The 12,361-nt window shown below is 33.4% G+C and overlaps 1 protein-coding gene across 2 annotated transcripts in view; it reads left to right on the top strand.

Moving 5' to 3' along the window:
* Nucleotides 1-541: 541 nt before the first annotated feature.
* ZRANB3 (zinc finger RANBP2-type containing 3) overlaps nt 542-12,361 on the top strand; it is a 181,989-nt gene continuing 170,169 nt past the window's right edge. Inside the window, exons 1-2 of one of the 2 annotated variants that reach the window (XM_019661339.1) lie at nt 542-605; nt 10,613-10,780. In XM_019661339.1, the coding sequence (XP_019516884.1) occupies nt 604-605; nt 10,613-10,780 (170 nt within the window). In that variant the 5' untranslated portion in view covers nt 542-603. Of the gene's footprint in view, nt 606-907; nt 942-10,612; nt 10,781-12,361 lie in introns of those variants that run through there. The other variant, XM_019661340.1, reaches the window with a different exon arrangement.

Below are 12,361 nucleotides of genomic sequence, written 5' to 3'. Positions count from 1 at the left end.
ATTCATTTACATTAGAACTACATTTGGTCTTAATTCTGTCATTATAGTATTTGTTTTGGTTTCTGTCCCTAGAACTATGTTACTATATAATCAGTATGTGATCCACTAAATATATGACTATGCAATCCAAGTGTTCTTTGTGTTTAGTGTTCACTTTTAGTAATTTGAAAAGTTTGGAATTTGAATCNAACTCCCTCAAGACAGTGCTGTGTGAGCTGGTGCATTGTCATGATGCAAGAGCCATGAATTGTTGGTGAAAAGTTCAGGTCGTTTAACTTTTTCACGCAGCCTTTTCAGCACTTCCAAATAGTAAACTTGGTTAACTGTTTGTCTAGTTGGTACAAATTCATAATGAGTAATCCCTCTGATAGCAAAAAGGTTAGCAACATCATTTCAACAAGTTTGCGAACTTCATTGTCAGACCTCGTGGTACAGTTGTGTTAAGTATATGCACCTTGTCATGCAACAGATTTCTGGAACTTTTTTGTCTTGCAAAACTGAAACTGTACTCATTGAACAAAACTCCCCTTTTACCCTCCCACAGCTCCTGGCAACCACCATCCTACTTTCTATATCTAAGAGTTTGACTGTTTTAGATACCTCATGTGAGTAGAATCATGCAGTACTTGACTGGCTTATTTTAGTTGTTAGCATCATGTCCTTAAGGATTCATCCATGTTGTAGCATATGACAGAATTTCCTTCTTTTTTTAAGGCTGAATAATATTCAATTATATGTATATGTACATATGTTACATTTTATTTATCCATTCATCTGTCAGTTAGCATTTAGATTACTTCCACCTCTTGGCTGTTGTGAATAATGCTGCAGTGAGCATGGGTGTGTAAATATGTATTCAAGATCTTGTTTTCAGTTCTTTTGGATATCTACCCAATTTTGGGTTGCTGGATCAATTATTAACTTTCAAGAGCAGTCGTGCTGTGAGTCCATATTTGTATGCTTGCTGATTATCCCTTAAATCTAACTTTTTAGAAATAGGATTATTTAGCCACAAATACTCTGATTCCTAAATTGCTCTTTAGAAAGTTTGTGCCCATTTTCTTTCCTACTTAACAGTGTTTGAGAGCACCCATTTCCCATTTTTTATTCTGTCCAATCTGATAGAAAATGATCCCTCAATTACTTCGTATTTAATTAAATTCTGTTGATGTTAAGTATCTGTTATATCTATGTCTTCCATTGTTTGCTCTTTTTTGAGTAGCCTGTTGCTATTTATCATACATAGCCTCTTAATGCTTTTAAAGAAATTACTTCTTAGGTTTTTAACTCTTTGTCACATAATTTGAAAGCCTTTATTTCCATTTTGAAATTTGTCATTTTGCTTTTTAATGATGTTTTTCCATGACGTAGCTTAAATTATTTTAGTGTGGAAATCTTTTTTCTTTATAGTTTCTAGTTTATTTGTGATGCTTAGAAATTAGATAATAAAATAACATGTATATATAATTTTTTATTTGTTTTTACATTTAATTTTACAGTTTATATATACTTAGTTTTGTTTGAACGACTCTGTTCTCTTTCATTGTTCTGTCCTTTCTTCAATGTGTACCATACCCATTATCTTAATTTCTGTAACTTTATGTTTTGATATCTAGTAGGTAAAGTGTGCTTCCACTCTTTTTTGGACATTTTCTTGTTATTCACACATTTTCTTGTCATTCACACATTTTCTTGTATTATTAGATAGATTTTGGTATCATTTTGTCAAATTAAAAATAAATCTCTGTATTTATTTTTTATTTTTTTTTAGCTGAGCCATCCTGCTACCTGGCAGCTTAGCGGCAGCTCAGCTCAGGCCAGGCATCAAACCGCTGTTGCTCAGAGCTCAAACTCTTGAGCGAGCTCTTAACCAACTGAGCCACTTGGCCGGCCCAATCTCTGTACTTTTATATTTAACAAAATACAAGTTTGACATTTATATAGACAATGAATACTAAAAGAAAGGAAAATATTTCAATTTAAATTAACAAGACAAAATTTTTCATATAGGCACAGTCAAGGCTCAGTGGGGCATTCTGTGTTCTATAAAACATTTTTAGTACACAGTTGGATCTAAATGGTTACAGTTTAATAACACATCTAATTTTTTAAATTATATAATTGCTTTCTATACAAGACTTGCAATTCATAGGTGGCTTTCTGTAACACCTGATAATTTCTGAATACTTATNCCCATGAATGTGAATTATTTAATTGCTGTCTATTTATTTTCATCTCAATTATTTTTCCCTTTATTTAATTTTTTCAAGAAGGTTTTATAGTTTTCAATGTATAGTTTTTTCACATATTTCATTACTTTTATTCCTAGGTATTTAATATTTTTAATGCTATTAGAATTTGTCTTTTCCCTCCTCTGGCTGTTTTTAAGGTTTTATCTTTGTTTGGCTATTCAAATGTTTTATTATGATGTGACTAGGTGTGGTTTTCTTTCAATTTATAGTTCTTAATCTGTAGGTTGATGTCATTCATTAGTTCTGGAAAATTCTTAGCTGCTTTGTCTTCAAATATTATTTTGCCCCATTCTTTCTTCTCTTTGGTCTCCAGTTATAAATATGTTAGACCTTTATTTGGTGTCCCAGTATCTCTTATCTTCTTTTCTATATTTTCTTAAGTTTTAAAATTTCTGTTCTTCAGTTGGATATTTTTTGCTTACCAATATTGTTATTTACCAATCCTATCTTTTGCTGTTAAATCTATTGAATTCTCTTAAGGAACAAACCACTTCTCAACATACCTGAAACCAAAACCCTTTCAATATGACAAACAAAGAAGCTGAATTTATTACTTGCTAAGCAAGGGAGAGCTGTGCTTGTTAGACACAGGCTCTTCAAACAAAGCAAAAAGTTGGTATTGTATCAGGCTGTGGGGAAAGCTGGAGACTTTAAAACACTGGAGTGTTTAAGGATTTGTTGGATTTCAGAGTATAGGTTAGGGATTAGCTGACTAATGTCACAGAACAGTCAGTCCTTTCCTTTCTTGTAATTGGAGAACAGGAACATTTTATTTTCTGTTCTTGATGTCAGATAGTGTATTTTTAAGTCCTAGAATATCCAGTTCCGTCCGCCTGCTTATGTTGATAGTATCTTGTTTCTTGCCATGTTTTAATTCCATCTCTTACTTCTTACAGAAGTAAATATTTTACATATCTGAAGTACTTTGGAAGCTAATTTTGCTTGTTTGTTGTTGATGATGATGATGGTTTATTTCCCAGTGTATTTTCTGATTTTCAAAAATTTTATTTAAAAAAATTAGGTAATCTTAATCTCCAAGAACTTGAAGAAACCTAAAAAGTGGGTAAATTCTTTTAGGGGGTTTTTGCAAAATTAAGTTCTTAGTTAGGGTTTCCCAGGTCACACAGGCAGTTGAAATTCAAATCCTCAAATTCATTTTCAGTTAGGCTTGTGATTATGAATTTTTATTATATATTTTCACTTCATTCTAAACTTCAAGTTTACTTACTGACTTTTTAAAAATTTCAGGTATAATTAAATTTAATAAAATGCACAGGTTTTAGGTGTACAGTTCAATGAATTCTGATATATGTATACCCTTATGTTTTTACATACCTCAGTGAAGATATGGTACACTTCCATCACCCAGAATAGACCTCTTTCTAGTCATCCCTGTTTCCCTGAATTAGGCAACCACTGATCTGACTTCTATCACCAGAATGTATTTTTTATAGTTACTTGGTGTTTTCTTTAGTTTTTAACTGTTTATTTTGAAATAATTTCAACTTATAGAAAAGTTATTTTCAAAAGTATAGAAATAACTTTAATATACCTTTTACCTAGATCTACTAAGTTTTAACATTTTGTCACTTTTCCTATATTTTATTATTCTCTTTCCCTCTGTCTCCCTGTCTCTCTNTGCCCCAGCACTATTTCTTGAGAAGACTTCGTTTCCTATTAAATTGTATTGACACCCTCGTCAACTGATTATAAATGTAAGGGTTTATTTCTGAAGTCTGAATTCTATTCCATCTATCTATCTGTCTATCTATCTATCCATCTATCCATCCATCCATCCATCTTTATGCTAGTATTACACTGTCTTGATTATGTACTTTCATAGGAAGCTTTGCAATCAGGAAGTATAAGTTCTCCAACTTTGTTCTATTTCAAGATTGTTTTGGCTATTTTGGGTCCCTTGCACTTCCACATGAATTTTAGGATCAACTTGTCATTGGTTGAGCTTTGAAAGCTGAACCAGCCTATCATTCCTAAAATAAGCCCATTTTAGTCTTGATATCTTAGTCTTTTAATTTATTGCTGTATTTGGTTTGTTAATACTTTGCTTATAAATATGAGAAAATGGCTTGTATATATATTTTTTCTTGTATTGTGCTTGTCAGATCAAGTTTACACTGGCTTCATAGAATGAGCTTGAAAAGAATATTTCTGTCCTTGTACCAAATGACTCATTTGTTTCTTGTGTTCTTCAAGTCTCCCATATCCTTGTAGATTTTTTAATCTGCTTGTATAATCAATTACTGAGAGAAATATATTAAAATCTCCCACTATAGTTATAGATTTGGCTATTCTCTTTTTTTCTATCAAATTTTTCTTTTATTTCTGTTTGTTTTGCCTTATATTTTTCTATATTTTGAGGCTATGCCTATCTTTCTAGTAAATTGAACTTTTTATCATTATAAAATACCCTTCTTTATTTCTAATAATTTTTTTTAGCCTTCAACATATGTTGTCTGATATTAATAAAGTTATACCAGCTATATTTTGGTATGTATAATGTCTTTTCCCATTCTTTTCCATTCAGTGTTTATGAGTCTTATTTAAGATGTGTCTTTTTAATGCACAAAATAGATATTAATTTTTAAATCCCGTATGATAACCTTTTTCTCTTAATTGGCATTTTTAGTCCATTTATATTTAAAATCTCTTCTAGTTCACTAATTCTTTTTGTCTATACCTATTCTGCTGTAAATCCCATGCAGCNCCCCCCCCGCACACTCCATTATCTCCTCCCACTTTATAATCTCAGGCTAGTACCTCCATTGATCAAACTCTGTTTGAAGCTTCCTGACAAGGGAGCAATCTGCTGGAGGGAGGAAAATGGAGAATAGTAAGTGCAACTACTTGGACTTTGGAAAACTTCTGGAGAATTCATGTAGAATGTGACGTTTTGCCTCTAATCACCTTTTGCCTCTGAAGTTCCATTTTGTGTAATTTTCATGTTATATATATATATCTCCATCTCTCTATCCATCCACATCTCTCTTTGTCTGCCTGTGTCTGTCTCTGTCTCTCTCTCCATATATATATGTATATATATACACGCATATGTATATATGTATATATACATACATATGTATATATGTATACACACCTGTACTTCACAGCAAGTAAAATAAAAATAACACTAAATTTTAAATCACCACTAATTAAAAACAATGACGATTTATAAACAAATATTATGGTAAGAGTTTAAAACAGTAAAAGAAATTTAAGTTGTTAGAAATATCGAGAGCTAAATAAATAGTTGTTGGATTTACAGGTTATCGTTCAACTGAGTTTTGCAACATGGTTATCCAAAGTTCTAGAAAGAAAGTTTACGAAGTGCAGTACTGCCCTTTATTTTATCCAAACACTTTTTTTATGGAACTTTTCAAATGTATTTAAAAAATGGAATAATATATGGAAACTCCTTGTAGTTTACATCACCTAGCGTTAATAATTATTAACATTTTGCTAGTTACTGGTGGTTCTGTTCTGTGCTCCCTCTCTACAAACATACTTTTGTTTCCCTGAGGTATTTTAAAGTAAATTCAAGAAATTATATTTTCTCCATAAACACCTCAATTTTAATCTGTAACAAATAAGGACTTTTAAAAATAATCAAAGTGTCATTATCACAACTAATAAATTAAAAGTAATTCTTTATGATAGCTATTATTGGCCCATATTAAAAGTTTCCTACTAACCTCAAAGTGTCTTTTTACTGCAAATTTATTTGAATCAGGTCCAAACAAGGTCCACACATTGCACTTGGTTGGCTCTTTAATTTATAGATTACCAAATTTATAGGAATATTATATTTTTATTTGCAAATTTACCTTATTAACTTTTAAAATTTTTTCCTCAATTGAGCTGCAGTTTATTTTTAATGTAAGGGAACATTCTGTGATGAATTTAAATATCCACTGGCACTTTGTATCTTTTCATAATCCTTAAGTAACCTAATGGGATAAAGTAATACTTTAATGCCTAGCTTTTCCAGAAAGTATCTGTGTAATGCCTGTGGTGCTATGCACTTAATAACACTGGTGTGGAGCAAAAACAGCATGTGCTTTGGCCTTAGCTGGCCTTACGTTCTGTCTGTCTGTTCTACCCATTCTACCATTATGATCATTGGCATATTCTTAAAACTCCCTAAAATTAGGGATGAAAATATGATGCCTAGTTCAGAAGAGATACTCAGAAAGTATTAGATTTAATTATTGTTGAATTAGTTATTTAAATATTTATGAGGAGATGAATTATCTCTGGAAACCTCAGACTTTCAGAATGATTGCAGACCAAGAATAGATGGAGGGCAGAAGGAACATACATACTCTTTAGCAGTGAAGACAAAGTAACTGAGACCTGAATGTTAAATGAACACTTCATGTATAGGTATAGACTCAAAGGTTAGACCAGATTAGACTATTATATGGAGGAAGAGCAGATTTTTATCAGTAACAAGTCTTCTTTTTTACTGAGAAACTAGACTTTTGGGAATAGTGACAAAAATGAGGAGAATGTTAACATTGGTCAGTAGTTACTGTCTCTGGCAACAGTTGAAACTGGGAGAGTGAATGGTGGAGTCCATCATTAGAAAGGAAGGAAAACAACAGAATGAGCGCCAAGTAAAACAGACATTTAGTCTGCAGAAGAAAAATGCCAAAGTTTTACACCAATTTATATTTCCTAATACATCCCACTAATGTATGATAGATACTTCCTTTTCTCCTTGGAATAAATCATCAATATATTTTGTCATGGCTAAGCTGATCAGTGAGAATTGATCTCTCATAATTTCCAATTCTTTAAAGTTAGGTTGAGTGTCTTATATTTATTAACATCGTTGTTGCCACAAATAAACAAATAGTTTATTCCCAAAACAAAATGCCACTGTTTCTATCTGCTCATGAAAAGAGAGGCAGATGGCCAGTAGTCTGCTGGAAGTCCCGGTGAATGAATGGAGTGAGCGAGTGTGTGTGGGGACTAGGGCCACACCCTTTTGAGTTGCATCTCAATTCTGGGTGTATGATACCTCACTGGGATATAAACCATCCGCCCCCCCCCCCTTTTTAAGATTTCTACCTTAGAACAAATAACTTTTGATTAAAAAACATTTAACCTTAAGCTTATGGTAACTGAACTGTAAAAATCAAGCCACGGGGATTGCTGAAAAATTCAGTATCCATTCTTTTGTAAGATGAAATTCAGGACCAGAGTTGGGTTGAATCAAACATGTAGCAGAATCCAATGAATACATTCTTTGCTCAAACTGGAATGAAACGAATTTTTCTTGTTTTAAATTAAGAAACTAATGATTTTAGTGTCATAGATTAATTCCTATAAGTACATGAGTCTGTTAGGCAAGGTGAGGTTCCTTTATAAAAGGGAATGTTTTTGTTTTGGGAGCTTTAGAGCTGAGAAAGTGATGTCTGCTGTTCTGGATTACACTGCCACCTGGAGGCCAACTAGAAAGACTGCGACGGTGTTGTCCTAGCCAGTGCCAGAAATCTTTGCCATTGACCTTGATTCTATTAAAGACAAATACCAAGACAACCATTATCTATTTGTAGGTACCAAAATAATGNGTTTTTTATTAAAACTACTTTAGTTTTAGTATTTTTATAAATATAGTGCCTGATTCAATTCTCATAAAATAAATCATATAAATTATAGTGTGATTTCATTGTAGCAGATATTTTTTTCTTGGAGTGTTTGTTAAAATTTTTTACTTTGTATGAAACACAAAGGTAATGGACAGTAAAATGGCTTTTGTATATATCTCTTAGCTTCTTGCCAGTGTTCCCTGCTGAAACCTGGTACCCCTTGTACCACTGACCCTGAAAAGTGTTTCTGAACCCCGGCTACTTCTGGAAAGTGTACCTGGCTATGCTGTTGCAACTCTTGCCAGAATGGGTTTCCCTCAATTCCTGCTCCTTTGAGTTTTGAATTTCTAGAGTGAAGTCCAGAATGAGTATATCTGATTAGCAAACCCAATAGCTATAAGGCAGGCTGGGAACACAAGAATCTGATATTTCCTGCTTTTTTATTGGGAGGTGATGCCTGATTCCCATGCAGATTTGTACTATGAGGAAATTCCTAAACATAGCAGGGGTCCCAGATGTTAGGTGGCCTCAAAGAATGATATAATATAGGTTCACCATCCCATGTTGACTCCCAAATAACATGTATCTAGCCTTGTTCTCTCCCTAGAGTTCCAGACATACATATTTCCAAGCCCATTTGATATTTCCATTTCATATTTTATAGCCAACTCTAACCTTATATACATACTTCTAAAAGATCTGCTGATTATTTTTCTCCCAAATCCATTTCTTCCTCAGCCTTTAACATCTCAGTAAATTGCATCAACTCCATCGCTCTAAATGTACATCTTGCTGTCACATTTCCCTTATTCTCACCATGGACACCGTCAGCAAGTCCTGTTGGCTTTACCTCTGATACACTTTCCCAATCTCTCCAGGTCCACTGCCAAGATGACTGTTGCCTTGTCTGTTGCAGCCTGATAAGATTTCTTGTTTTCACGCTTTCCCCGTTTTGAACTATTCTCTATTCTTTCCTCTGAGTTTTGTTGTTACTAGGGATACCACTCATTGGTGTTTATGAGGATCTTATCAGATGGGTCTGAGTCATTAATCATTTCTAAATCCAGTTGCCTACTGAAGCAGTGGAAGCTTTGTGGACTGGCTGGGTCTTATAAGAACATTTATCCTTTGCTTTTCTGTTGATAGCTTTGTCCTCCACCAGTAGTTTTTGAATTATAAGTCAGACTGTGTCACTCCCCAACTTACAATTCTCCAGTAAGTGCTGCCCAATACACCTGTCAGTGTAGATGGACATGTTTTCTATCTGCACCATTTAATATGATAGCCACTAGCCATATGTGGACCTTGAGAACTTGAAACATGGTTGATGCAACTGAGGAGCTGAATTTTAAATTTTAATTAAATTTAAATTGCCCTATCTGGTTCATAGTATTTTGGACAGCACAGCTCCATTGGCTTCCCTTCATTCTTAAAATAGAATCCAAAATCTTTATCAAGGCCTTCTATGGCTTGACTCTTGCTTATCTCAGTAGCTTCATCTCATACCATTCTTTCCCTTGACTCAGTCAGATTGGCCTCCTTTCTGTTGCTAGAAAACACCAAGCTCTTTCTCAACTCAGGGACTTTGCTCATCCCGTCTGCCTGGAACACTCTTCTCAATTTTGAACCTGGCTGGCTCTTTCACATACTTCAGACTGTCGCCATACTGAATGTGGTCATTACCCTCTGAAGTTCATAACATTTGTACTATACTGTAATTAATCATCTTGTTTATTTGTTTATTTTTAGTCTCCTCAACAATGTAATTTCTGTGAGGGTGTGGTCCTTGCTACTCTAGATTGTGGCATGTAGTATCTATTTGTTAATAAATACTTGTTGAATTCTTAAGGTTCTTAGACATTGGACACAGAAGTTGATTACTTTTTTGAGGGTGAAGGGAGGGGCTAAAGTTTTATAACTGCAAGTAATTGGGGAAAAAAGGAAATTTGTTTTAAAGATGGAATGAAATTATATATAAACAGATGAAAGGGTTAGTCTAAATACAAAGTATTATGATTAGAGAAGCTTTATAGTTTGGTGATTTAATAGGACTTTTTTTTGCAGAGTTCTAAGAATTTACAGATATGTGAAATTTTTATGTGGTAGAAAATTAAAATTATATCTGTGGAAACCCAGTGGTGAAGAAGGTGCTAATCAAGCAGAGTTTATACTGTGGATTCAACAGATTTAAAATAATTCATTGTAATATTTAAAAATCAATCTCATTTAATAATGTTGAGTCAATTTAATTATTATAAATTTGGAGTTGATGTCTTTGTATCTTATAATTTTAAAATGCAGTTTTATTCCATTCTTAAAAATCTGGTGTGATATAAAAATATGTAACTATAAAAGGATTAATTATAAAAGGATTCATCTTTCTATAGCAGAATCATCTATTATCAAAATTATTCAGTTTGTAAAAATGTAGTTGATTTATAACTTTTCAGTAATACATTTTATTGATTAAAATAGGGGTATGGCTATAGTATGGCTCACTTAGAAATATAAATGAAATAGAGGATGCTGAGGTTTTAGAGAGTGCATTAAGTAATTGCTTTTGGACGCAGTGCTCTGAATTTTCTTAATAGCTTATTCTAGAACATGATTTAACCAGTTTATCTCTATGTAGATAGTTTATCAAGGCTCCTGATAAGTACTTTAATATTATTTATGTTTAATTCTCTAATATAATCAGTAATATCTATTTTCCCCACCTCTCCCCTTTTGTGATTTCTTTGTTTTTAGGATCATCGTGTCCAGAGTTCATAACATAAAAATGTCTCTTACACCTCAGATTTCTTGTTCGACAAGTGAATCTTATAAACAGCTGGATTATTTGCCTGACAAACTAAGAGCAAAGCTGCTTCCTTTCCAGAAAGATGGCATCACTTTTGCCCTCAGAAGAGATGGCAGGTAAGGTACCTTTTTCAAGACGTGTTAAAAATGTTAAATCACCGGAATGTGTAAAAAACAAAATGGTTAATGTCAGTAATGCCAGTAGTGGGACAGCTACAGGCACAACGCGGTACATGATACAGCATTCCTTTGTGGTGTTCTTCCTGGAAATACGTGACCTCATACTCATGAGGAAACAGTCAAACCAGATAAAAATTTGGGACANTTTGTAAAACTGTTTATCCCACTGTACCTCATAGCCTTTTCCCAGTATTTCAAATTCAATATGTCTCCTAAATCTGTTCTTCTTTTATTTATTCTCTATCTCATGTGTTTATTTGGTCAAGAAATACTTAGTGAGCTTCTACTAAGAGAAGTACTGGGTAATAGTCCAGAGGATAGGCTCAAGGCTCCCAAGGTTTGATTCTCTGTTCTGCCATGTACTCCTCCTCTTTGGGTGACCTGATAAGTTAACCATCTGTGCCTTAGTTTCCTTATCTATAACATAGAGATAATAAAATACCTGTGTCACAAGAGCATTAAATGACTGTATATATGTAAAACACACAATATAGTGTCTGGCACATAGTAAGTATGTGTTGATTTTTGTTAATATTGTTTCTATTGACCTGGCTGATGCTAGAGTGCTGAAGTAAAACAATGATGAACAACAGTTTATGGTGCTTGAGTTTATAAAGGCATTCTAATGAGGGAGAGATAAATTCAAGTGAGCAGATATAATAAAAATAGTTGTCAATTACAATAAGTGCTTTAAGGAAACCAGCTAATATTTAGGAAAATGTGGGGGAGTCCAATTGGGAGCTATCGCAGTTGAGCTGTGATAACTTGGGATGGTTGAGCTGTGATAACTTGGGATGGTTGACGACAATGAAACTAGAAAGATATATTTTCTAGTTTAAGAAATATTTTAGGAATAATTAATAACTAATAATAAGTGGATTTAATTTGGTGGTTAAGGGAGAGGGAGAATGAACCCAGGTTGCTGATTTGAGTAACTTGCATGATTGTACTGTTTCTGAGAGTAGGGAATATACAAATTTGGTGGAGAAATCAAGACATTGGTTTTGGACATTTAGGCTAGAAATGTCTATGAGATATGCAAAATGTCAGGTAGATAATTAGATATAGGAATCTGAAGCTAAGAGATCATAAATTGTGTTATCTGGACTGTTGGTGATATTACCTCGACAACCTTCTAAAAGGTTGTCTCTGCCCCCACATCCATTATTCCAAATTTGATGAGGTAATCTTTATAAAATAGTGACCTGATTAAATTCTAGGGAAAGTTCCCAGTTTTTTACAGAATAAAGTCCCAACTCTTAACATGGCATGTGAGAACTTCCCTGACCTGGCCTGGTTTTTACTTCTTTGCCACTTGTCACAAGCATCTTATTTTTTAGCTATACTAAACTGTTCAGAATTTTCTGAAACTTTACACTTTTGCAAATATGGCTTCTTTCTCCCTAGTATATCTTTATCTTGATTCTCCATCTGCAAACTCCACTCCTCCTTCAAGTTTCAATTTAAGAGTAACATCAAATATTTAAACAAGGTCTACTATGTACCAAGAATTTTTTC

This window comes from Hipposideros armiger, unplaced genomic scaffold, assembly GCF_001890085.2.
Source record: "Hipposideros armiger isolate ML-2016 unplaced genomic scaffold, ASM189008v1 scaffold_345, whole genome shotgun sequence".
In the NCBI taxonomy this organism is placed as follows: Eukaryota; Metazoa; Chordata; class Mammalia; order Chiroptera; family Hipposideridae; genus Hipposideros; species Hipposideros armiger.
The sequence above is the reverse complement of the archived record's forward strand: the minus strand, read 5'-3'. Positions and strand labels throughout refer to the sequence as shown.